General features: G+C 40.8%; 3 protein-coding genes across 7 annotated transcripts in view; 2 read left to right on the top strand and 1 right to left on the bottom strand.

Moving 5' to 3' along the window:
• LOC139627665 (SH2 domain-containing adapter protein F) overlaps window positions 1–7,601 on the top strand; it is a 97,258-nt gene extending 89,657 nt beyond the window's left edge. For all 4 annotated transcript variants that reach the window (XM_071488657.1, XM_071488658.1, XM_071488659.1 and 1 more), the window contains one exon: window positions 4,039–7,601. In XM_071488657.1, coding sequence (XP_071344758.1) covers window positions 4,039–4,225 — 187 coding nt within the window. In that variant the 3' untranslated portion in view covers window positions 4,226–7,601. The remainder of the gene's footprint in view (window positions 1–4,038) is intronic.
• Window positions 7,602–11,321: 3,720 nt separating this feature from the next.
• Window positions 11,322–16,583, bottom strand: ubl7b (ubiquitin-like 7b (bone marrow stromal cell-derived)). The gene is made up of 11 exons (XM_071488662.1): window positions 16,433–16,583; window positions 15,881–16,055; window positions 15,557–15,676; window positions 15,357–15,442; window positions 13,782–13,866; window positions 13,632–13,689; window positions 13,381–13,514; window positions 13,064–13,113; window positions 12,784–12,960; window positions 12,489–12,602; window positions 11,322–11,945 (listed from the first exon to the last, which is right to left on the bottom strand). Exons 2-11 carry the CDS (start codon window positions 16,053–16,055, stop codon window positions 11,805–11,807), a joined length of 1,140 nt encoding a protein of 379 aa, XP_071344763.1. The 5' UTR covers window positions 16,433–16,583; the 3' UTR covers window positions 11,322–11,804.
• Window positions 16,584–17,121: 538 nt separating this feature from the next.
• The window catches only part of cd276 (CD276 molecule), a 64,033-nt gene continuing 53,680 nt past the window's right edge, over window positions 17,122–27,474 (top strand). The window contains exons 1-2 of one of the 2 annotated variants that reach the window (XM_071488664.1): window positions 17,122–17,400; window positions 23,491–23,586. In XM_071488664.1, coding sequence (XP_071344765.1) covers window positions 23,541–23,586 — 46 coding nt within the window. In that variant the 5' untranslated portion in view covers window positions 17,122–17,400; window positions 23,491–23,540. Of the gene's footprint in view, window positions 17,452–23,490; window positions 23,587–27,474 lie in introns of both variants that reach the window. The other variant, XM_071488663.1, reaches the window with a different exon arrangement.

Here is a 27,474-nt window from a genome sequence, read left to right on the forward strand (position 1 = left end):
TGTGTCTCTCCGTAATCTGAAATTTAAGTTGCAAGAACATAATTTGAACTGTTAGAATTTGATGTGTAAATATGTAGAGATGAATTTTCAATTTCATAATATTACATTAATTTTTAAGTTCAAGAAGTGACAAATTACGCTATTTGCTATGCTATTCAAATACAAATGATTCAAATGCCTATAAACATGGACAAGTCATTGGCGTAGAACATTTTCCTGAAGGTCTCTGCCTCCGTGTGTGTGTGTGTGTATAGACATGTGTGATGTATATATTTGTGTGAATCAGCTCATGGGTGTCACAGAACCTCACGTTTCAGGCCTTTGGCGTGAGCCTAGAAAACAATCAGCGGCCTGATTGTTGGGAGTGACAGGTGCCGCCACACTCGCAGGCAGAGGTGATTCTGAGTTCACACTGTTCGCATGTCTCCCGTGCTGCCACTGAAAATGAGTGGAAACCCAAGGTGAAGATGCTCCATGTCTGAGGTTGCTGAAAAATGTATAAGGCCATGAGGTGGCACCTATGTGTATTGCATTATTGATAAAGACAGACGTTGCTGGGACCCCCAGCTTCAGGGAGACTCTGGCCTGACAGAAAGCATTTTCTGTCTGTTGTGCCCTCCTAACCCCTTCTTTCTGTTCACCTGCCCCTCACCCCCTCACCCTCTATCCTTCCGCCCATCCTTATCTCTCTTTGTTTTCTTTCTGTGTAGAGAAACCTTTTAGATGTTTGAAACATATTAAAGCCTTCACAAGTCTCTCAGAGCACAGTGTCCTCACCTCATGAGAGAGCCCTGCACAGCGCGTTTCCACTGGCTGAGGAGAGACATTGTCAGTGAAAGAAGAAAATCTATCCAACAGAAACAGTTTGATGCCAGAGCACAGATTAAGTCAAACTAAATAGGCAATTGAAATAACAACCAAAAAGTCTTTGCATCTGAAATCATACTCCTCTTCCAAAGATGCTCTTTTATGGTGTTTTTATTTTGGTTAAACATAAAGGATCAGATTTCCTTCATGTGGCACAGATGAGATAAATCAACCAGACTGAGCCTAGGTGACAGATTTTGTTTCTTAAACTTCTTAGCCTGCATCACACCACCAACTATATCAGTTTTTCATCAATTGTGTCTTACAGAATGGTAATGATCATCCAGGATAGGCTCATCCACTTTGTGCTCATATGAAATAATGGGCACGCAGGATATCTGATGCCCACTAATGCTTAAAAAGGTCATCGCTTCTGCCAAGGATCATTATCTTTTGGCAGATGACTTTGCCTTTTTTTCTGGTGCAATAGATTCATAACACTGAGAAGAACATCATTCATGGAGCAATCCAATATGTCGCAGGTGGAGATAAGCGGTGATTGCTGTCGGGCTGTTCCTGTTTTGAGGTCCACAGGGTTCAAATCAAAGTCATAGACCTCAATAAACAGGACAGCAGACCTCCCCAGTGAGATTAATCCTGATTAGACAATAGAAGCCCACAAACACAGGGATTTGATAACACCACAAAGGCCTGTCTTCTCAAAAATAGCCCCATATTCATTTTTATCAGCAGCCGTGCTGTATTGCTCTGTTGTCCTGGTTTCTGTCTCTGCAGGACTGTAACGTGATAAGCCACCCCCGAACACCGACTGGAAAATCAGTTGGGGATCTAAAAATGATGCTATTGATGTGTTTGCCTTTTTAAGTGTGGCTCTGTGTAACCTGACACCTGTCTCCCAGCGCTCTGCATGAAGATTCATCAAACGCACTTAGCAGCAAGGATTTTTTTTTTTAAATGAGCTCTCCTGGCACCACTTGCAGAATGGTAGAATTGTGGAGACCTGTGGCAAGGGAAATTTGTCCTGCTCTCCTCAAATCATGATGAACTTGTTAATGTCATGCTCAAATATCGAGGCCAGAGGCTCAGTAATGGAGAAGTCTGATAGTTGTGTTTACTTCAGCCTGCAGCTTTTTAGCCCCGCCCGCCTTTGAAAAAAATATATATTAGCAGTGAAGTGTTTGAAATATCAGAAATATTCTCCATCATCATACAGAACATAGGGTTCCACAACCTCATAGTCTCTCTGTAATAATAATAATTCGAATCACAGTAATCTTAAAAGAGGGACTGGACACATCTATTGAGATAAAGCATAATCTCACAGGAAACTATCTCCATGTACTGATTTAAATGTGTTCTTACACTTGATGGATGACCTGAAATTGAACCCTGTACATTCTTTGCTTTTTTTTTTTTTTTTCTACAAGTGTTTCTCTCTGTGCATCAGGGAGAGAAAACATCCGCAGGCTTTACACATGCAATTACGAGATAAGTAAAGTATGGACTTGCCTCACATTTAAGGTGCCTAAAGCCCAGTTCTTGCTCCTGTTCATCATAGATAATGGGCACATCCACAAATATGCACATATATTTACAGTGAGAATATACTCAGTGACCTGAAAAACAGTAGTTGCTTTGTTTGTCTGCCCGACTATTCGTGAACTCATATAATAATAAAATAATATGAACAAATATAAATGGCATGTGATAAAGGTTGTAAACCTCATCAACACTCTTGACCACCCCATCTTATCAAAACAAAAATGTCCTCTTATCTGTGTGACTGTCAGAATAATTTTCCCACAACCTGATAAATATCTCCACTAACACCTTGTGCACACTTACCCTGCACCTGCACAGTCCTTTTGATACAAGCGAAATGCAAAGTCCAGATAACTGGCCTCATAAGTCACAGCTGTCATGCTTACCTAATGGTGTTTTGCTGCTTTTCACAGAAAGGTTTAGTGAGAATTGGTCATTCTTGGGGTTTTTTTTCATTTCAGCAGTAAGAGTTACTTTTCAGATTAGAGGAAAAAAAACAAAGTAGAATAGGTTGGAGTTTAGGGAGCTGATGCACATTATGTTAATGACAGGACATAATGTCCACTTGTAGCAAGTGAGTGCATAGTATCTGAGCCTACAGCAATCATAACTGGAAGCATTAGCTGCTGATTAAAAAAGCTATTATGCTAATGTATTTTGTAAATAGAAACAATCAAAATAGTATATTTATTGTAGGGTGTGGGGATCATTATTTTTGTATCAGCCCCTTGGTAAAGCTTACTGTTGCATCGCTTAACAGCAACCCCCCCCTCACCCCACAAAAAAAGTAATTTTCAATTGTAAGGCGTAAGATTACTGGCAGGGTATAAAATGTATTGATCGAAGGCCCCTGGAAACACACCGGGAGCTTTTAATTTGCTGTTCACTTATTTCTGTAGCTTAAGTGATTCATCCTGGGGGTTCATTAGCAACATCCTTATGTTCTGGATGTTAAACTCAGACCCTTAAGCAACCTGCCTTTTAGCCTGCTCCCCAGACAGCTCTAAAGTTATCAGAGGTAATCCAGCTTTCAGAACATTGTCACGTACTGTAGGGAGCAACTACTGCAGGAGTAAATGAAGAATGGGCTGTCACAGAGGGGGTTGTCTGTTGAGTTTTCTATATATTTAGGTCCAGTTTTACATCCTTTTCTCCTTGTATGTTATTTTTTTAGCCACGGTAATGGTGTGGCTCTAGGGATGGTGTGGTCAGTCTGTCTGTCAATCCACCACTTTATTCCAGACTGAAATATCTCAACAACTGTTGGATGGATTGCACAGATATCCCTAGTTTTCAGAGGGTGAATCCTAATAACTTTGGTGATCCCCTCACATTTCGTAGGGCCATCTACAGGTCAAATTTTTCACTTGTTCAGTGAAATATCTGAACATCTACGAGACTATGTTCTGACACAATTTTGTATTTTTGTAGAGATATTCATGGTTCCCATGTGATGTGTCCTCTTGACTTTAGTGATCCACTTACTTTCTGTTACACCACCATCAGTTCAAAATTTAACAGTTTCAAGTTTGCTCCCACCTTGTGTGGCTCACTGCACGTGTTCACTCGTGTTTCTTCTGCTTGTTGCACCCACATGGTCCTGCTTGGCCCAGAGACTTCACTTTGTGACATCTAACAGTACCGTCTTCTGTCTTCCCCTGTCTCTAGGAGCAGCCAGGGCTTCATGCACATGAAGCTGTCGCGGACTAAGGAGAACAAGTACATCCTGGGCCAGAACAGCTGCCCTTTTGACAGCGTGCCTGAGATCATCCATTTCTACTCCAGCCGCAAACTGCCCATCAAGGGTGCCGAACACATGTCCCTGCTCTACCCTGTGGCCATCAGGACACTATAGTGCTGTGGATCACCTGCAGGCATCGGCCCCTGCAGTACTCACTGGACCACCCTGTGGCTCCAGTCTTCCTGTCCCTCTGGACAGAGCCATGTCGGCTCATGGGAAGACAAATAGTTGCATCCAAAAACTGCTGATCCCGACTCACCTCACTTGCCAACAGAATCCAGACCTGTTTTGAAGGCCTACTGCATAGTATCTCATACTTACAGACTCAATGTTTGCAGAAGTCTTTATTATTTTATGTTATTTTATTTTATTTTATTTTTATTTTATTTTATTTATGACAGTCACCCACTTCATTACATCACAGACTGACTATCTGATGAACATAATTTCATATACTCTTGAGCTGACTTCCCCCAGCACTTAACACTCAAAGAAAAAGAAAGGTACAACATAGAAACATTTGTCACTGGGGTGTACCTTTTATCATAACTTGTACCTTTTACCTAAGAGTGCACATTATGACAATTGTGTATGAACAAGTTTGTCTGATATTCTTGTTTGGTTAGGCTCTACTGATACTGTAATTGTTTGTAAAGGGACTTGAAGATTGTAAGAGCCGTGTAAGGGAAGCAACTTTTATGAGGCATGTTAAAGGATATTGTCCACATGGGCCCCATACAGTGGCCAGGATATTGAATAAACTGGCCTTGTATGAATAGTGTGTCCCCTACGTGGAGACAACAGGCCTGTGAGCTGTGCAGACTGATCTCTCTATCTTGTCATAGGGCATGCTGACTGCTATCCATCACCGAGTGGGTGTATCACGCCAATGACAGTGTAAGTACCATAGTAGTGAGACACGCAGGAGGAGCATGATGGATGGGTCATCCCATGTGACACAGTACAATTGGCTGAGGCTAGAGACCAGAGCCTGTCCAAATGGACCAAATTACCCCCGCTACCCCTGCTTAGTATGGCTTTGCATCGGGAGAATGAAATATGCCTGCATTGTCTACCTCAGAAAATCAATTTCGTTCGCCCATCTGCAGATCAATAGGTACAATGGGATTGCAGACATCGATTCTGCCCTCCCTTCGACATTCCCAATTCCCTTAAAATTGCATCATTGGTTTTAGGAATATGTTTTTTTAATACAGTTAATCCAGGTTTTTTTTTTTTTTTTTTTTTTTTATGAAAACATTTTCATAAAAAAAAAAACAAACAAACAAAAAAACAAAAAACAAAACAGATTTTCCAGATCAGCAATTGTATGTATAGTCACTAATATGATACTGTGTGATGTCAGTAACAAATGTTTGGTTAATGCCTTATAATGCATGGATCAAATCAGTCCGCAAGATCAGCTGGTTTCCAATTCTGCTTTTAACGATTGTTCTGTGACTGTAATTTATTCTGGGGTAATTATTACTGATGTGTTACTCCTTTGTGATGGCCTGTCGGCCCCTCCCTCGCCCTCATTGTCCTGTGCCGATATGATCGTGTTTTTTGGGACTACTCCAGCCTCTTTTACTGTGGTGCTTTGCATTTTTTTGTTGCTTCAAGTTCTGCTAAATGCACGTTTGCCTCAGTGGCCTGACTCGGGGACACGAGTCACGGCATCTCCTGACCAACGGGATTGTCAAGCCTCACATGAGAGATGATGGCATATTCTATTTGGACCAATCACAGCGCAGCCTGTTTGAACCTGATAAACACCTACCTTCAACCTACTTCCGCTTAGCAGTAAAATCTATCATCTACCCTTTACTACCAGATGTGCATACATGCGTGAATGTGAGTGAGTATGCAGGTGTCCAACACGTTCATGTGCACGGCGTTTGTACGCAAATAGGAATGTGTGCACAGGTTTTCTGAGTCCCAGTGTGTTTTTAACCCTGCTGGTACAAACTGCTGACAGTTATTGCTTGAATCTCTTTGGTTGTCAGCACCTTTTTCCCCCTTTGAACTTAAGAACTTAGAATTCAGCCAGAGGACTCACTAATTTTCTTTTTCTTCTTGCATTCACTCATCAACCACATTTGATTTTAGCATCTCTCATGAATGAAATGTCTGCCTTGTGGCCTGCTCTCTGCAGTTTATTCTAACAGATCCAGTAATATTTCAGGCCACAGCATGTAATATTGCTGACCAGTCACAGGAAGAATGCATAGACTTGACTCTAATGAGAGTGCCTAATGCTTGCGTGGTCAAACTTTGTGTTCAGAGAAAACCTTTGTTCATGTTATGAGTTGCAAAATCTGTTCAGTTGTTGGTTTAATAAGCAAATCCAAGTAAAATTAGAAATTTTGGTGGCTGAAAAGACTGACATTAGGATTTAGAAGCTGACTTTAGCAAGCATCACCACTGTATATACAAAGTCAAATCAATTTTGGCTTTGACTATATCTCTGCTGTGCGCTATGCAACTTTAAACTGCAGTCATTGAAGGGAAGATGATTGTGTGAGTGTGTGCCTCCACCAAATGTTAACATGTGATGGTACAAAATGTCCACAGGGAAGAAATATAATCAGCAGATTAGTAAAGGTGGCTTGCAGAAAGTGGTATGTATACAGACGTTTATTGTGTCGGTGCAGTAAGTGAGCAGACAGACATGGCTGTCATCAGATGAGTACAGTATGTCATATGAGGGTGTCTGTTCATGTGATGAGGCAACCTCTACAGCTTTAGTAGGGAATAGTATGTTGTTGCAGTGGACCTATGTATTTGCTTGAAAGAAGATATCCTAAGAAGAAATGCAAAGTTAAAATAAACTATACGTGTGTTGTATCCTTTATGTTCTAAATGTTCCCTGTTTAAGAGATCAAACAGTAGAGGCTCTATATTTAGTTACTGCTGCTCATGAGTATTTCTCTACTGTAGGAAAGAGCCTGTGTATGATGGCCACACTGCCTAGAAAGAGAGAGAGAGAGAGAGGCCTTAGCTTTGAAAGAGAAAGGGAAATCGGGGGGAGATGAAGGGGAGGTATGAGGGCGAGCCGGAGCAGAGTGTGTGAGGACAGGGGTTAGGGATTTGCTGCAATCAGCAGACACACGCTTCAAATTCGTATATTTCTGTTATGAGAACCTGAAAGAGCCCTTCTCCTCCCTCAGAAGTGTCTTAAAGTGCGTGTGTACACACAAATGTGCATGCATGAAACAGTGTTTGTGTGGGTGTGTGTGAGTGCATTTGTGTACTGGTGTAAGCAGCCATCAGCCACTGACTTGCCCTGTGTGTATCTTGTGTATGACTTTACTGTGGTAAAGTGGCATGTATGAGTTTCCTTTGTGTACATTTTCGTGCCACATATGTATGCACTACTATAACATATCTCTGTACAGTCCCTCATGGCCAAATGTATATACTGAATGTATTGTAAGGGGACATAGAGGCATCAAGGTTCAAAATAAATAAAATTGGGTTTATGAGTTAATTATGCAACCTGATATTTTGATCATCTTTTTCCTGTTGTTTCATAATGACACACCACAACAAAGCAAACACATATTTATTTATTATGAGCAAAGCCCCTTCCTGTATCTTCACCATTGCCGGTTACCATGGTGAAGCCCTTCAATAAACAGTGAAGAGCGACTATTGTTTGAGTCAAGGACAGAATGCTGGAGCTATTATCAAGCCAGTGCTGCAGCACTTGTTCTCTATTGATCCACTTTGTAGCACAGTCCTGTAATATATTTTTTTTTCACTCAGTTGTTCATGCCAGCAACATTTGTGCGATGTGTCTGTCTGAAGCTTACTTGTTCATATTTTCTACAGTTAGGTTTCTTGCTTCCAGTAATCACACCTCTGGCTCTTTTTGATAATTAAGTGGTTTACAGCAGCATTGTACACATGTGAGCTATTTTTGTCCATGCTGGGAGTTTAATTAAGTGTAAATCATATATGATTCTTGGCATTTGAAGAAAGTTTTTGCCTCAAGTAATGAACAGTGGTAGCAATCTTATGTTTCCTGGAAGAACTCTATATCTTTAATAAAAATGCCCATTTAATATTCATATGTTACTGAAGACTTAATTCTCCATAATCATGGAATTGTAAGTTTGTAAGTTTAAATTTTCAATTCATTAACTGCAAGTGTGCCACCAGAATACAGTCTCTATTTTCCAAATAATTAGTCTCTAATTACACAGCTCTGTAGAAACAGACAAATACAGACAACCTGTTTTATTGATGCTTGTAACAGCTTTGTTTTTTTGTTTGTTTTTTTCTCTTTTGTAATGTTTTACATGGTATAAAACCACAGTCAGTACAATTTTGCACTGTATTTTCCACCGTGACTTCAGCTACTGTTCAGCCAGACACATCACTGTGATACTTACAAGCTCTCACTCTCCCTGGGGTGTTGCGGCTACATGTGCATAAAAACTGCTCAGAGTCCAGCGTTCAGTACTGTCGAATGCAATTTTAACAGTGAACTTCATAATCCCTTCCCCTAATATCGCTCTCAGAACTGTTGCATTGTGACGGCTAAAACAGTTTTTATGGAGCAGATTTTTTTTTTGCCAACAAACAACTGACAAGCATTGAGGAAGGGCACAGGTGGGAGGATGATAAAAGGGAAACACTGAACATTCACAACCTCTCGAGCTGTTTGATAACAGCCAGCACCCGTAATACACACACCTCAAGCTCTGAGCCAGACAGTGAAGACCTTTGTCTTTGCTGTTGGCAGCTACAGGCCCATAACAAGCCCATATATTGCATGTGTGCATAAGCTCACACATTTATATGGCGAAGTGTAAAACCAAATGTTACTGCACCATTTTTTGAGCCATTTTGTTTAAAATGCCCGTGCAAAAATATTTAATCAAATCATGCAACCTCTCCACAAAAATACAAAAAAAGAGAATTAATACAACATTGTTCAAGAAGAGCACTGGCTTGTGTCATTTTAGATTTAGTAGCTGGTTGTCTTTATCGCACCTGACTTCAATTTCAAACAAGTGAAGTTGCTATTTTAAGTTTCCATTCCGACTCCCCACAGTGGTTTATGCATGATCTCTGCCTCTCCCTCCACAGCAGCTCTGTTCTCCCCCAGAGAAACTCCATCAAGGGTTAAAGCACCTGGGATGAAATGCATCAAAGAAGCTTTTGTGGACAAAAAAGAGTGCTGAAAAAGAAGGGGAAGAATAAAATGCATGGCTTGAAAGCAATGAATGGGCCACAAGGGTATAAAATGGCCTCGTGTCCATCAGAAGCTCATTTCATATTCCGCTCAGTCACACCAGGCACAAAACAATCTCAGGTAACAGGCCTTATGTTAATAACATGTGAAGTGCTTCTTTTCACAAAGACAATAGCAGATGGAGCACATTATACCAACCCAATCCTTCCCTCCTCCTCTGGCATGTCAGAGGATTTTAACTGGAGAGAAATAGCATTGGTATTGTTCTGCTTGTCTGTAAAGGCTTGATTAGAGGAGCTTTTACACCATTTCAAAAGATCTGGCATTGATGATTTCGATTGGTTTAGCATATTGCCTGTAATGACATGGTGCAGAACCTTGCTCATTACCTGAATCCCAGGTCACTGTGGGAGTAATTGGACAGGTTAGTGCCAGCTTCAAAGCTCCAGGCTTGATTCATTAGGAAGCAACTTTCTAGTTGTTTATGTCGTTTCCTCTTCTTGCTCAGAGGCGGCTCTTCACAAATGTGCATCAACCATTGTGTCATTGTGATAACTTTAAAAAAAAAAAAAATGAATACACAGAGATTTTAACAAACTACTCAAAACTTCAAAGACCATGGGCTGAAGTGTGGCACCCTGTGGTATTTGCCTAGAGAAGAGGGACTATATTGATCTCAAAAATAAGGTAGTGCTGTAGATAGGAAACTGCTCATGTTCCATTGTTTCTGCTGCCTCTGAAATCTTCAAAGTTGGTGAGTGCCCCCAATATGAAACATAGAACAAACAAAAAAAAAACCTAAGGAGTCATGTGTTGGATTTTCAAAAGGTATTTCACGTTGAACACCTTTATTTGTGTAATTTTAAAAGGATGAATATACTGTTTAGATGTTCTTGGAATAGCCAGGTATTATATATTATAGAGGTGATGTAAGAGTTGACAGGTGCAAATACTTATCAGCTCATATACCGCACTGTAATTTCAGCTCTCTTTTGAGAGAGGATTTAATATGAGGCGAGGCCCCCGAGAGACTACATAGAGTCAATACTACTTTGAAGTGTGTTCACAGTTGACAACAGTAGGGACATAAACATATTCTTTTCTGTACCATATGTGTGACGCCATTTCACACACCATTGAGTGTCTCCATGACAACTTCACATGGTGATTTGCCACAGTAAATTGTTTGGAATATCCTGAGAGCTGCTGTTAAGAGGCTTGAGATAGTAGTCTATGCAGCAAAAATTGTCAGTAGACATGATATACGAAAATGTATGCGCTGCAACATCTGATTTCAGTGAGAAACCAAAAAAAAAAACACGTCTAGATCTGAAATCACTGTAAAACTTTTCCCCATTATCCCTACTTAGTTTAAACTTCAGCTATTTTTCAGGAACAACAGTCTCCTAAATTTGCTAGAAAGACAATGAGACTTTTATTCACTATTGTTTTGTTGAAGCTATGACACTGTTTCCTTCAGCATGCTGGAAATTCTTTCTTTTTAAAATACACTAAGAGGCAGTTGGAGGTGGAAATTGCCCGCAGGTGTGCATGCATATAAAATGGTAATGGGGACAGACGGACACAAAGCGCTGTTTGGGTGCTGTGCTCATGAAAGGGCAATCCACTGATTGAGCTGTCACATTCACAGATGCAGCAATAAAACTAAGCAGGGCAATTACTGTAGATGGAGAATGGTAGGTAGCAGAGGGGGGCACGCAATATGTCCTCCCCTAAAATACCCTGATGGGAGACAACGAGACAAAGCAAATGCTACCGTCTGTAATAAGGCTGGGGGGGTGGGGGTGGGGGGGTGCTCAGCTAATGGTAGCAGTGCTTCGACAAGCACAGCAGCATCTCAGAGATTGTTAATAAACCTATCAATTTATCTGTGCAACTTTCATGTCAATGTTACTGACTGTCTGAGCAGATTGTCCTCTTTGAAAAATTAAATCACTGAACTACAATTAAAGCAAGCCTTTATGAAACACTGTTCAACAGAGAGCATCAAGAACAGTATTTTAATTAAAGGGTAGAAAAAGCAATGTGTGCTAGGAAAACCTGTCATAGTCAGTCATATCTGGATAGAAATATATAACTGCATTGCCATCTAGTGTTCAAAGAGTGGAAATACAGGAGGTCAATTTAAATGCTGTGGATAATTTAGACTGCCTACAGCAATTTAATACATTTATAGTATGTGTCACCAGTTACATAACAGGCAGACTGGCTGATGATCGGTGGGATTAGCATGATTGAATTTATTACAAGTCTCGACGCATCCATAAGAAAAAGCTCACACAACCTTTGTGGAGCTCCGTTGAAAAGGTAATGTATGTATTGTATTGTATTGAAAGGTAAATAGGGTAATAATAAAAAAATGTACATATTGTATGTCTAAAGCCATAATTTATCATTTAGAGGCAGCAGCAGTTACAGGCTTTCTCCCGCTCTCTCCTCTATAAAAGCCTCTGTCCATGGGGTATGAGCTCAGAGTCCTGGGCCTCCAGCAAATATGAGCTCGAGGGCAGCCTGGATGTCACCGTCTGTGGCCTGCAGCGCCCTCAGCATCAGCTCCTCATCCTGGATGCCCATGTCCCGGAGCTGCTGCATCTGGGACTGCCAGCGGCCCTGGCAAAACAAAGACACAAAGAATACAAAGAATACACCTCGGATTAGTTCAACTTTGCAATGAGGATATGGACATTAAAAAAAAAATCTTAAGATACAGTACATTTTTAAGTGTCAGTTTTCAACTTTTATTACCAATAATTGCTGGTATCTTTAAGCCACAGTAGGTCTAATCCACTCCTATAATCTTGTTTCACTGACTGGACTCCAGGAGGATAACTCCTGGCCAATTAGCCTTTAGTAGCTTTGTTAATGCCATTAGCTGAGGGGTTCACATACTATATCCTGCCAACACTGTGAATGTTTAAAATGTTTTCAATATGGACAAGAACAATAAAATGATTTGTGTGTTATTAGTTAAAATAGATTGTGTTTGTTCATAATTGTAACTTGGATGAAGATGTGACCGTGTTTTAGGACACATTTATACATAAATTGAGATAACTCCAAAGGGTTCAATGACATTATCTTGCCACTGTATTTGTAAGCACAATTCCTCCATGAACTGAACATGGGGAGAAGTTGGCCAGTTTATAGTCTCACCTGTAGAGCAGACATGTTGGTGGCTTGCAGAGCTTGCTGCAGAGCCTGGCTGAAGAGATCGTTACTGACTGGGGTCCCTGCTGGCATGGGAGCGACACCACTGGAGGGGTCCGCCTAATCAAAGACAGAATGACAGTAAAGAAAAAAGAAGATAAATGTATTCATCTGCAGGCAGGTAGCCAGGTTTTTTTGCAGAGATCGTATTTCTGAAAAATAAATGTATTGTCATCACTTCAGCGGTTTAAATCAATATAATGGGTCTGTATATCTTCTTCAAAATGTAAAGAAATCTCACCTGGCTTGTTGTTGTGGGAGTGACTGCACTGCTGTCAGGAGTGCTAGCAAGAGCCAAAGCTGTTGCCAGTTCACTCTGTGTTATTGGTCGAGGGCCTGTCGCTCCACTGTGGCTCAGAGACACTGGTCGTATACCTGCTGAGCCCCCTGCTCTGCTAGAGGGTCCTGCTGGGCTCCCCTGTTACATACATTTAGACACACAAGAATATATTAAGACCCTCAGCTCTATCGGTGCTGCTGAACATGATATCCGATGTTGAGCATCAACCAAGTTGACTCACAGACTGGAAATCTTCCTCGTCGTCAGACATGCCCTCAAACATGAAGCCACCTTCCAAGATAAAAATAATGAATTCGACATTTTTAATGACAACAACAAAAACTAATTCATGAAAATGAAACACACAAACAAGAAGTAAACAATAATGTAGGCGAAACAACTTACAGCATACAAGATAACTATTTTTACGTTCAAAGTGCATATATAAGATCTATTTTAAAAGGCCAGTAGAGGTCTGTTGAATTTTATCAAAGCATTAAACTATTCAGTTCCAGTATTTCAGCAGTAGCTCCTTATTACTATTAGTGATTGACTTACCAGGCATATCACTGTAGGAACTGGCAGAGACGTTGCGAGAGGAGCTGGCACTGGACTGAGCAGGCATACTGCCTGCCACAGAGTGCAGCACCAGAATGATGGCGTTGACAAGGGCTGGGTGTGTACTGATTAATCTATTAAACAGACAGAAAAAGTAGAGTGAATTTAAATCACCTTCCACTTGTGTGCCTGTTCTCACTTTTTATGTGTCACATCAGAGATGATAACAAGCTCTGACAAGCCACACTTACACATCCAGCATGTTAGGGTCTGTGAACTGCACAAAGAGGTCTTTGTCTTGGAGCACACCTGAACAGATTAAAGGCAAATGTTACAACTTGTATATTTGCATGGTACAATGTGATGGCATGATGATGTTTATAAAACCGAGCAGGTCTTACCTAGGGCAACTGGATCTGACCTGAGCCCTGGTGTTGCTACAATGATCTGATCCAGAGACTCTTTATTTGTAAGCATTTTATATACCTGTGTGTCAGGAGAAGACAGTAAGTGCCATTTGTAAATGTAGCAGCAGCAGCAGAAAGTCACAATGATAGTATCATTCATATATTCAATATAAACTACTGTATGTATTATGTATTATATGGATTGTGTGTAGGTAAACTGTGGAGAATAACCCACATTCTTATGTAAATGAGTACTTATTTATCCATAGACAATAGTCTGTATTTCTTTTGGAAATCTCAATGTCGGGTGGAATTAGTTTCCCACTAGTCATACTGACGCTTTATGTTAGGCTGCAGATCTTGTGGATGGAGAGAACCAGTGAGCCAAAAGCTTGTCAGATAGAAATGAGAAGTAACAAACTGAACAACTTCAGCAAAAAACATTCATACACAATCATAGTACAGCTCTCAAACAACACTTTAACCTGTATTCTAGAGTGTATTCCCATGGTTGGTTCTCCTGTCAGATTTCAGTACTATTGCTCCATCATTTCCTGAATAAAACAATTCCATGACTGGAGTACACTGCAGCTGTGCTGTGATGTAAAATGTTTGTCAGATGACCCCATCTGCTGCTGTTATCTCCATCAACAGACTCAGTTATCTGTGCCAATATCCATTAAGCTGTATCCATACCAGTGTGTAGCAAAAACTAGTTTCTTTAAGAAAAATATGCCTGTTCCTGTCTGAGCTATCCTTGTATCACTCAAGCCAATATGTTGACACTCTAAAACTGTTTGTGTCTGGTGGTTTGCAGTATGCCATGGAAAGCTGCCATCTTTTAATAGCTAAACCTGTTCCTCTTGAGGATAATCTTTGACCAGCTCCTAGCTGCCCCGGGTCCTGTTCACACTGAAATGCAGCTAGTGTGATCCAATCAGAATTAAACAGGTGTGAACACAGGGGCAGCACATTCCTGCATTCTGCAGTGAAGGACAACCAAATTAATGTTTTTCTGTGTGTAAGGCATGAGAAAGTTCCCAAACACTGTTGGATGCAGTTTAATGCCTGTACCAAAGAACTTGGACAAGATTTAGATTGAGCACAAGATGAACTTCACATCCCCACCTATCCTCTTGTCTAGCTTAATGACCAGGTGCAAGTGTGCAAAGGATGTGCTGCGTAACAGCAAATGTTTTCAAATGAATCTGAGAAGTGAAATATGATTATACGTTTTTCAACAGGATTTATATATTGCCAGGCGAATGAAGATGCTTCTGGATACGAGATGATAAATCGAGACAATCCTTCAGTTCCAGTGTCACAGAGGGTTGAGATTTTGTGCTAAAGAGAATCCACAAATTTTGGCATAGGGAGAGAAATCACATGAGCAGTGGATGGTGAACCAAACATTGTGCTCCTTAAGATTGACTAAAATAAACTAAGCAGGTCTCTAGAGATCAAATGCATCATAATTTACACTCTTTGGAGCTTTGGAAGAAGAATATTTTGCACAGGCTGTCACTATGGGCACAGCTATGTTTGACACTGTGAGTGTCTTCTACTCACCGAGTCTCTGTAAGCAGAGTTGAGAGAGTGAAGAGCAGCATGAAACACCCTGAACTCTCGAGCTGCAGTTGCTCTATTTACAGGCTCTTAGGAAGAAACACACACACACACACATGTTCAGGTTCAGTCTTTCAGTTTCACTAACAGTACAGCTTAAACACAAACCTCAGTGCTTAAACAACAAACACACAAACGCAGACCTGGTCTGCTCTCTGGCTCTGGCCAAGTCTTTTTGAGGACGTGTAAGGTGGATCCAGGTTGAATCCCACAGGCATCCAGTGTAAGATCATCTTTAAGTTTCCGCCCACAGTGGACCAACTCTGATATGCAACATGAACACAAAAACAACATTTTAGGGATGAATAACAATGACACATAGACAACACAGTAACACACAGCTGTTATTAACCAAACAGACTGCATGGCACAGCAGTGGAATCATGTTTTGCGAGTGGAGCACATGAACACGGACCCATTTCATTCAAACCAATTTATTAAGTACAAATGCCACAGCTGTAACGAACCTATTAGTTCAGGGTCTGGGATAGAGTCAGGGAGCTGCGCTGCTACAAGTTGTTTCAAAGTGGCGACCCTGTACCCTCCAGGCGGAACATCCCCTGGCATCATCTCTGGGAATTGGAAGATGGATTTGGGCTGGTCCACCAGCTTCAAACACAGGTGCCAGTCTGAAGAAGTCATCTGTAGTTCATCATACAGACACAACACAGCCTTCACATGGGGGCGCGGACGATAATAACACAAGCTAGAGTTTAACAGCAGTCACTGATGTGACGTCAGTTAAAGTAACATATTATAATTTCACTATTTTAGACTCTGGACTGGAGACATTAGATATGATTTGCTTAATTTCTTATCTTTTTGTGGGGGGTTGTGTTAGCAACCCCGGTTAGCTGCGCAGCGTTGGCTAAAGCAGCATGCCGCTTTGCTAAATTAAACGTGAACTGTCGGCACAGTGTGACTGGTTTAAACAGCACACACTTGATAACATTAAAATAAATGTCTGACTGAGAAACGCCACGACAACTGCACACTCTTTAAAAGAACTGCACACTCACCCTTTTATTGTTGACAGGCAATGCACTTCCTGGTTTTAGTCATGTGGTCTGCGTTACGTTTACTTCCACCGCCCAAACAAAGGAGACTTCACCACTCCGTGTCCCCCGTTGTCCCTCAAACTATAAAAGCCCCCCTCTCTCTCACACACGCCTCAAGACAGAAAAAAATCACAACAATTTAAACCACTGTCTGAACACTACAGTAAAAATGCCTGCATCACTACACTTCTTTTGTTTTAAGAGAAAAATGTCTACCTACTTTTTTCCCCCTATTTACACGACACCACCATTTTCCCAATTGATTTTCCTGCGGCTCACTCATGCGGCAGGAAAATGACTTTCATCATTTTCCTAAGCTGTGCTATGTTTTAGACCAAATTGATTCCAGACTGCGTGTCTCCTAACTTATCCAAAACGACAACCAGTATAACGAAAAGTACTTTTTTTTTTTTTAAATATGGATTTTTTCATACAGGAGGTCCAAAGACCACAAATCAATGCTCTTAAAAATACAACAACGTGATGCAAAGAAAAAAAGAGAACATATGATAAATCACACAACACCGTGGTATAAATATTAAAAAGTAATTTCGGGTGTCCACACATGCATGCATCATACAGTATAAACAGCAGCACAGTCAGACAGCGAGGCGGACACCGGTGTGTCAACAAATGGTTAACTCGGGGGTCGGGACTGTGGAGACTCTTTCCCCCTCGGCATGACATCACTGCTGGACAGAGCAGCAAGGAGTGGTTTCTGTGAGGAGAAGCGTCCCCAAATCAATGAATCACTCTGAAAAAACACCCTGCACTTTTATCCACCGTCAAAACAAACTGTTATCGAGTCGGCAGCAGTTTTTTGTAGGAGTTTTTTTTTTTTTTTTTTTTTTTACTGAGAGAGGAATGAACTACTCTGGAAAATAACATCGGCTGTGCAGAGCAGAGAAAAGAGTCACCGCCGCTGGATGGTTGGTGTCTTTTCTTTTTTTTTCTTTTAAAAGTTTCGCCCTCCTGACATGGTAAGCCCGAAGAAACTGTAATTTGAAATCAGGGAGAGGTTATCACACGTAGGCTAACGGGAAAGGTATCTGTGAAGTTGGGTAATTTTCAAAGACGAGCAGCAGCTGCGGAGCAGGAGAAGCCCGTGACCCCGGGGCAGGATTGAGCTCCGCACACAGCTGGCTCCGCTCACTGGCTCAGTGCGACGGGCTGTCTGGTAAAGTGTAGTTTTAAGGCGAGACAGACGCTAGCTAAGCTATACTGTATACTGTTTCACAAATGCAGCGAGTTACATTTATGAATGGAGCGGACTGCGCCCCCATTTGACAAGAAGGGAGCACTGCATCACCGTATTTAATCAGCATAACAGTGTAACTCCCATAACTCAAAATGGGGACATTTATATTTATTGGCAAGTGACGCACTTTATTCACGCTCTTTCACTGACATAAGAGAGTCATTAAAAAAAAAAAAATCCTCATCCAACGGTATGACTGAAATTATACATATAAAGTAAATTAGGCCCTATGTGCATGTGTGTTTTATAACTTGCAAAGACTGCTACAAGTGTTTGTTATTCTTCTCTCTCTTTCCCTCCTCTTTCTTTGAGGATGGGTTGAATTAATGTGTCAGCATAGTCCCAGTGGCTCCCAGCCTGGAGGATTCAACAAGAGGTCACATGACTCCATGACTCAATAGATGATTAATAGGATGGGAAGTGAAAAAAATGTATATATTCCTGCTACACTAAATTATGTTTATTTATTCAGACTTTCATCTAGTCTTTGTTTTCATATAAATTACAGGAAATTCTACCTCTGAAAATTATTTAGATAAAACAAGGGGGGGGGGCACTCTTTGGCTTAACCGGTCATAACAAGAAGACATCTGCAACCAGTGATGAGTTCGCAAGTTGGCACTCCGTAGTTTTTAATAGGGACAGGACCTGCTGTGCTTTAGGCTGCAGTGAGGATGTAGCCTGTCCTCATGTTGCCCTTATCACATGATAGTGCAGCTTCTGGCAGGTACAGCTTCCTGTGGGATGTAAGAGGATGTAGCATTTACCATTCTGACAACTTGTATGGGAAATGATCACTGATACAGCAGAGATAATAATGTTATCTGACATTGTACGAGATGCTCAGCTGCAGTTTTTGCTAGGGATGTGATTGCAGTTTGTGACAGTAGACGGTTCATACCATCATTTCATATCGGTATTCTTGCACAGATAGGTATTTTATGTCAAGCTGTCATGAGATAAAGGTTACACTAAAGTGGCTGCAGTGGTTTAATATAAAGATGATGCTGGTAAATCTGTCACAGTGCATATTGAGTCTATACATTTTTCTAGTCTTGAGAAGACACATCTGCCTTACAGTCGTCACTGCCTCACCTGCTCATTACCTGGTGGATAGAAAATATACAGTGCTGCCTTGTCTTGCCTATTATTGGATTTCTGTATGAGACTAATGCAGGCCTAGTGTGAGCTGTATATTAGAGTTTCCATAGTTTTAATGAAAGTTGGCAGGTAAAACTTTCATCCAGCTTCTCAGCCATAAAGCATTCTTGAGGTTTATGGAGCTCTTCTTTCCTCATTTTGACAAACTAATGTACTGTTTGACTAAGTAATGTACTAACTGACGTGCCGGCACATTTCCCCTCATGGAAGAGGGCTTGGTAAATTTTAAGCACTGCTGCCATATGGATTTGAAAGGCTGACTTTCAATCCCATGATCCAGTTTCCCCTTTGATGGGACTGGTGCCATCCAGGTAGGAAATGTCCCCATCATTAAGGGCTGAATGGTTCCCAGTGGTTTGAGAAGCTTGGCAATGGAGCCAGCCATATGTCAATGAGACATCTGAGCCCAGAAGGTCAGTTAGATTCATTATATTAATTGTGTTTAAGAACAGCCTTGTCATCCAGGAGAGGAGTGGACTCAAGAGCAGTAAAAAGACAAACTGCTAGAGAGCCACTGTCACAGATTTCTCAACTGAACAGTACAATGGTACAATGACCACGGCAACATTGTAAATCTTAATGGTCTGTGATACCTCAAGAACCACTTTTCTTTCCTTTGACCTCAGTAAAAAGCTTAATAATCCTTAGCGCAGTGTCAAAATGAAATACACTGGTGATTATGGCTCAAAAGCTGACAACCAATCACTGAAAGAATTCCAAGATATTCAGACTGTCAAATAGTCTTTCAGTGGCTGTTTCTTTTTCATTTTAATGGTCTCCATTTTAGATAGCACTATTATTAATTAATTCCATGAACAGATTTGAAACTTGAATAAAGAGCTGGCAATAATTTTGATTCATTGGTGTAACATAGTAATGGATATCATTGTTTTTTTTTTTTTCTTTTTAAATACAGCCTTCTACAGTAAAAGTTTATTGTATCATTATATTCTTCAGGTTGTGACTTGAAAGTGCAGAAAGCCTGTTTTGATCTCTGCCATTGAACTAAATTGTTAAAGTAAAATGAAAGGTAGAGAAAAGCATGCACATCCTGGCACCCTGGTCGGTAAAGTACTTGAGTCATTCAATAAAAAAACGTTTGATGGCTTCCTGGTGTCTGGACAAGGCAGACACAGTCAGACTGTGGTTTGGTGTGTTGGCATAGTTCAGTTCATGCTATCCTTAGGGAAATTTACAGATATATGTTTAAGGAGAGGATGGCTGTGATATGTGTCCGTTTTTTTTTTTGCTCATTGTGTTTTTACTCCCATTTTTGAATCTGTGCATATTCTCTGGCTCTGAGGGTAAAAATCGACGAAGATTCAGAAAGTGTTACCAGCGTCTTGAGCTGGTCCCTGGCAGGCTACTGTCTTTTGAAAAGTTCAGAGCGCTGTTATGGAAACTTTGTGATGAAGCTGCACTCCTGCCCACATCCTCTCTGCTGAAGCCATAAATGGAGCCTCATGGAAAAAGAGCTGGTTAAGTCACGAGGTGGAGCTACAGCTGACAGCAATATTGAAATGATTCATAGTACCAAAACACCACAGCTGATCTGGTTGCTCTGACTTTATATGAAACACAGTATGCTGAACTTGCAGTTGATTTGTTTACCTGCTCAGCCACAAGGTTTCATCACTTTTGTTGAGTGGTGGGAGTTACCCGGTGTTCAGCCACACCTTGAAGTTCAAAGCAGTGAAGTATCCACAGTGGTGACTAAACCATGGTTAACTCCCAGTAACTTGTGTGGTAAAAAGTGGAAAACTGAAAATACTTCTCTCTCTAGTTCAGTAGGGAATAAATGTAAAAAAAAAAAAAGAAAGATTGTATATTACAGTGTAGACATAGAAAACTGAGTTTTTCAAAATGACAAATTTTTTCAACCTTTCTCACACAGCACACTGTGTGTAAGTATTGCCAGAGTGGTGTTATTATTGACATTTTCTCTTTCTTTATGGAGACAAACCTAATTTAAAGAAGAATATGTAGCCTACTGTGAGAGGACTTTAGTTTCAAAGGGGTAAAAATGGAAAGTTATGCTGCCAAAATCAACCAGATTAACCGGACATACCACAACTGTCTGATCGCTCAGTTATAGTTTTTACATAACAGGGGCAGTAATGCAACCATGAAGCTAAAAGGGATGGAGAAGAGAAAAAAAAAAGTGTTTTTGAAGCTTCACTGTGGATGTAGAGTTTTTTAAAATGTTCTAAAAAAACACTAGTTTGTACAGGAAACATTTTCACACAGTGGATTTTATTTTCATATTTAATCAATATCTTATTACCTGGTTGAATGACTATCACAAATATCAGGTTTTTGCTAAGCTAAGGTGTATTTCGCCGGTCGCATCCATATTTAACAGCCACCTGGAGGATCTGTGTGCAGCCACCATATCAGTTTATACCAGCCAGCAGTATGAGTAGCTGTTAGTTCCATTGTACATGTGTGGTTTTGATTTTTTATGTCCTTCCTAAAAATACAGTCTGTTTCCCTTCACTTCTTAATTGTCCTGTTCCTTTAGCAGCACTATTTGGTGTTCGCCCTTATTTTCAGGATTTGAAAATGTCTACCTCTGGTGACTCCCAGTGGAAGTATAACAAATACGCTCTGACACTTAATCTGGCCTGGGGACACTGAGGTGAATGAGCTGAAAAGCAACACATATAGTCTGCATCAGTTTCCCCAGCTTTGCCTCAATTTTTCAACTAACAAAAGCCTGTGCAGAAAACTTTGAAATATGGTACAATCATATCAAAATTCTTCAAATAGCAACTTTCATCACCTTTTATCAGATCTTTTATCACACAACTGCCTTTAAAGTAAAAGAGGAATAGAGAGTATGGGGGCTGAGAGGAGGACGTGGACAGAGCTCTGCACCCTTTCCTTCATGGGCTAAGAAATGATGTCATGTTAAATCAGTTATTGTTGTGAAACCAAGACGATCGACTGCTGGTCGATTGTTGCTCACATTCTCTTATGCAAAGGTTATGTCTCTTGTGTCTCTTGCAAACACCTCTGTTTGAAGCACATGCACATAAACATGACATATATACAATGTCACACAATAAAGATATCTGATGAATATAATAATAATAATAATAATAATAATAATACATTTTATTTGTAACGCACTTTACATTTGAAACCAATCTCTAAGTGCTACAGATAATATGTATATATATATATATGTGTATATATATATATATATATATATATATACATATATATATATATATATATATATATATATATATACATATATATATATATATATATATATATATGATTTCATCCACATTTTATTTGTTTTTAATTTGCCTTTGTGTATATATATATACACAAAGGCAAATTAAAAACAAATAAAATGTGGATGAAATCATCATAGCATAAAATGGACAAAGATAAAATATGAATATATCCAATGTCTTCAATGACTGTAGAATCTTTCTAGATACATTTTACAGTGGGGTCATTAATTTCATTAATTAGAAATACACAATTTGCTTTGTATTCAAAAAGCTGAGTATGTCTGTTACATAGTTGAGACCTCTTCCTCCTTTCTTCCTTTCTTTGTTTTCATCTTCCTCATTTTTCTTTTTGGACTCACACACTTCCACACAGTACATCCACCTATTTACAGTGTGTGTCTCTAGCTTTGACATGTTCCCATTTCCCAGAAAATGGGAACATAGGTATAGACCACAGGATATCAACTTTCCTCTTCATTTAAAAGTCAAAGAGAGTGTTTGTTTCTTGAGTTAGGTAATCTGTTACTGTAAATATATTTTGTTTTGTTTCTTTATCAGTTACTTTATCATTTCTAATCACGGTGTGGTAATGCATTTGAAATCTACCAAACAGCTTTACTTTCATCCCAGTACACATGCAGCAAGAAAACATGGACCCGTGTGTGTCAACATAGTACATTTTAAGGCACCTCACACAAAAAGTGGTTGTTTTCAGTAGCCAAGGATTCTTATGCTGTTGATACACGCAATCATTTATAACCAGTGATTGTAAAACAACGACTTGGTGCCTTCAGCATTAACCAAAATAAAAATTCAAGTTTTAATCTCAGCAAATACAGATACAAATAGTGGCCTCCACTAATCTCTCTAAGATAAATATCTCATAAATATTTCATGCATGGTAGAGGGGAAGTCGACTGGGAGGGGATGGTTTTGTCTGTCTTGACTCACTCCTAAAGTAATGTTTTCCCTCTGGAAAGGAGAGAGAATGACTTGGCTGTTTCCTCTCAGTTTTGGAAGTCCCCCTTTGTCATCAAAGGTCCATTCCCTCTGAAAGACAAAGCCTTGAGCAGACCGGAGAAAAGACTTAAATCGTCACCTAGAAATAATTTTAGACTTTCAAACAGCCCGTAATTTATTATATATGTTGGAGTGTCTCATTGTCTCAAACTCCACCCACCTAAGGTACCACACAAGCTAAAACAAAGACATATAAGACACCTTTCCCTGTTATTTATCACTTCCTAATCACCCTTTTAGCCGCGCATCTTCTCATTTTGCTGTACTGTTGTGTTCTGTGTTATTACCATCTTCCTCCTCCTCAGATGTCTGTGTTTTTTTCCCCCCTGCAGCGCTGTGTCTGAAGAAGTAGACCTGCGGTTTGAATCCACCCTGGAAGATCATGCTGTCCCTCCTGCTGTCCACAATGCTCGCCGTCCAAGCTATGGGTGGGTGTCGCCTCTGCCCATGCCCTGCCATTAGATCCTAGTCACCGCAGTGGGAAATGCTGCTGCCTGTTAAACAATACACCCTGCAGGGCCTATTAGTCTTCACCCTTCAAAGGCTTCACTGGGCAAAACAACTGTTCAAATGAGGCTGCTCCCGAAAATAATGTGCCAGAAGTTATAAACTCTGTCTGTTTAAACTCTCATCCATCTAGATGAGTTGACAAAGAACATATTCTTATTTATACAGACATCCTGTCTGAGGGAGTAAAAAAACATTTTTCACAATTATTGCTTTAACTTTAGTTGTAACAGGGTTACAACTCAATGATATTTGAGTGTTTTTGATATTTTCCATATAATTCAGCTTGTAAAACAGAATAGCTTTGACCTTTTCCAGACAGGTGAGGAGTAGGAGTAGAGAGCTCGGGGCTAGGGTGAGGCCCTCGGTGAAAAGTGTTAGAAGTGCAGTTTTTCTGCTGTGACTCAGGGAGTGTGGTGAAGAAGTCATCCTCTTATATTTATAACGCTGGGAAGTAGTGTTGTGGTTGATGTTGCAATTGAGGATTCATAACTCACGCTCTCAAAAGTTTTGCTTCAGTAGAAATGGTGCTCAAAGAAAATCTTGTGTCATCATAAAAAAGAAACAAATAGTCTGGGCTGGCTGTGATAACATCTCACGACGCGGTAAATAAAAGAAGGGAATCGAGCATGTCAAAAGAGGCATCGACAGTGCATATATTTTAATACCACTCTTTTCCCAGTTGGTTTGGGCCTGACACATAATGTAAATTAAACTCTCATGGTAGGTGATATTCCTTTATATTAATGTAGAGCCTGAAAGAGAGAGAGGAAGGTTTTCTTTGCATGCCAAAAGCAAAATGGTAAAACATGGGCTCAGCATACTTTGGCAAACCTACAAAGTTCTCAAAGAACTTTTATCGTGCAAAACACCATCATTTAGAATGAGCTATTTTTGCCTTTTCTGCTCTCTGGTTGAGTTGACACGACCTCCTGTCGGCCATCAGTGGCACATTTCAATCTTGACTCAGTGGACTTAAGTGTCTTCAGTGGTTCATTAGGGACCTATTCTCTCCCAGCACAAATGGGCCTGCGGCCTGCTCATTACTGGCTGTGTGGCATCCACTGCCAAACTCGCTCTTCTCACCGGGAGGGAAGAGGAGGAGGAGGTGTCGGGGACTGATGGAGCTCTTTAACTCACGGGTAATGGGCTATTGTAGCTCACACAATGATTCAGTTTCTCTCTGCTAACTGGAGCACTAAGTGAATTAGTTGGAGTCTAGTTTGACGCTATAGTCTGCACATGTGACACTGTATGATGATCCAAAAATGCTGCATGCTCTGCAGAGGTTATTCAATTTAATGTAATGTTCATAACTTCAAGTGTGGCACCAGCCCTAAAGATTGTTTCAGCATTTCACAACAACACATAAGTTCAGTCTTATTTAACTTTTTATTTTATTGTGTGCTGTGGTATGTGCTTGATAACATTGTGGGCTGACAAATGAATGCACAGTGTTTCTATTTTCTTCTACTGGTATGGGACAGCAGTAATTATCTGGATAACTAATTAAAGGTTAGCTTGATTGCCTTTTATTTATAAACAGCCATGTTTTGCTTTTATTGGCCACACAAAAAAAGGAACTACTGACATGTGTAGCTGTATGAGCAGCTTGTGTGTGCGTGTGCGTGTGTATTCATGGGCATGTCTGTGTTGATATGATCCAAGGTTTCTCAGGTCTCCAGGTCCCTTGCTGGGATTACTGTGAATCTTCCTTGTATTCAGCCATGTCATTGCTCCATAACTCCAGCAAGTGCCTATATCAGTAGACACGATTAGACTTTGTGGTCTCTGCCAAAACACTTCCTATTGTGAGAGCACTATTTGTGGAAGAAAAAACACAAGGACAGCACATGACAGCACTGTCATCCTGTCGCAGTAACAGCATCTCTGTAGCTCCCAGCTGTAAACTGACTCAGGAGTCGGATGATGGATCATTCTCGGAGAAACCTCTCCCTGATGTTACACATCCACCACTGCACAGCTGTTGTGTCACTGCAGCCATGAAGATGCTTGCCTACAAGGAGGTGTTGTTTTTGTGCTTAGATACACTATTGAGAAGGTAGAAGTGTGGAAATTTACGACTCCAACCCACTGTGGCTTTGCCCTTCGACCCTACTGGTTGGTTATAATAGCTTAGGTTCATTTCTGTCACGCTCATTATAAACTACCGTGGTTATAAATGTCAGCAAAATGCATTAAATATCAGTGCATGTACAGTAATGACTGCGCCACAACAGCGGCTGAGTACAGTAACATCCTTGGCTCACTCCAGCACAGCACACAGCGGTGTCAGCCAGTGGCAGAGCTAACAGGAGGCTGTCTAGCTAATTGCTTGTTGTTGTCAAACTCTCTGTTCAGTTAGCATAGCCACTGGCCTGCCAGAGCTTACTGTGTGTTAGCACCCAAACAATGAAAGAGAATTGTATTCATGCAAATACAGAAATGGAAAGCTGACCTGATTTCACCGTCAGTGATGGGAGCTGTAAGGCAATTCAAAATAATTAGCATAATTGGATAGATTGCATCTAGCTTAGTAGTCCACAGGCACACATTATGGCAGGGCCCCGGAGCGTGAAAATAGCCTGCTCATGCCTGCATCTCTGGTGTACTTTTTAAAGGTCTGCTAACTATGAATGCCCTCTTCCTGTCCTCCTTTTCTCTTCACAGCAATTGATTCTGCAGTGAAGGGACACTTTAGCCTGTGCAGAAATTCAATTTAGGGTTATTACCCCGTATCAGTGATGTTCTTGCTAATTTGATTGCGTCCAGTGAAGTATCCTTTTAAAAACAATCGAGGACAGGCTCAACAAAGATTGGTTTTGCCGCAATGCATACATAATGACCAGTCTCAGTTGGCTTGCCTCCGTCACACCGTTTCCCAGCTCTTCTTTTCTCACAGAGCGCTCATTGAAACAGGGTGCATTACCCAACAAGCACCTCATGATTATTTCAACAAGTCCTAAAAAGGCTGCCTTGTGGGATCGCTAAAAAATTGATACGGGTAATATGCCGAGATAGCAGTTCTGGAGGGGAAGTGGGGCCCAGGGCCATGTGTGGGTCTGCTGTGTGTCTAGTGGGCTGTGATGAATGGGTTGAATGGATGCTGATCTGTGCTTGGAAAGCATCACAGCTACTGAGCTGCTGAGGAAGCAACCCAGCAGCTGACACAAGGAGACACCTACCTCCAGGGTGTTGCCTCGGTGACGTGGTGTGGGTGATGTCAGGCATGGTGGCTCTGTCATGCAGACAACACACAGCTGGTGACAAACTAACCCCTGCTTAACCTCGTGTCGTCCTGATGTTTGAAAGGGTATGAGCCTGTGAAAGAACTAAAAATTTAATTTTCTAAGGCAGCAGATGTAAAACACCTGCATCATCAGAGGCATCAGAAAAATCCCTCTGTGCCTTTTTGTCTTCTTCTTCAACTCTTTCTGGCTCCTCAGTAATGATGGCCATAATGTATGTAGTCTAGATCTCAGTGTAGCCTGCCATTAGCTGCACTCAAATCAGATCTGACCTCGTGACCCTCCTGCTACCTTGAGGTGCTCCCTTTTCCATCTTCCCCCCTCCTCTCTTTTCCATCCCCAGCCTCCTGCTCATCAAAAGCTCTCTGTCTCTCAGACTCGTAAGCCAGAGGCTTGCCCTTATCTGCTCACTGTTCTTCAGCCAGCACTATTATCTTACTGCCGGAGCCCATTAACAGGTTATTGACGGGATATGAGATGGCATACATCACTGAAGGGAGCAAGACAGAGGGAACAGAGATGGCAGGCAGAAAAGGAAGAAGAAAAAAGGAAAATGGCATA

This window comes from Trachinotus anak, unplaced genomic scaffold (assembly GCF_046630095.1).
Source record: "Trachinotus anak isolate AG129_WGS33_773 ecotype Australia unplaced genomic scaffold, CSIRO_AGI_Tana_v1 ptg000011l, whole genome shotgun sequence".
NCBI lineage: Eukaryota > Metazoa > Chordata > Actinopteri > Carangiformes > Carangidae > Trachinotus > Trachinotus anak.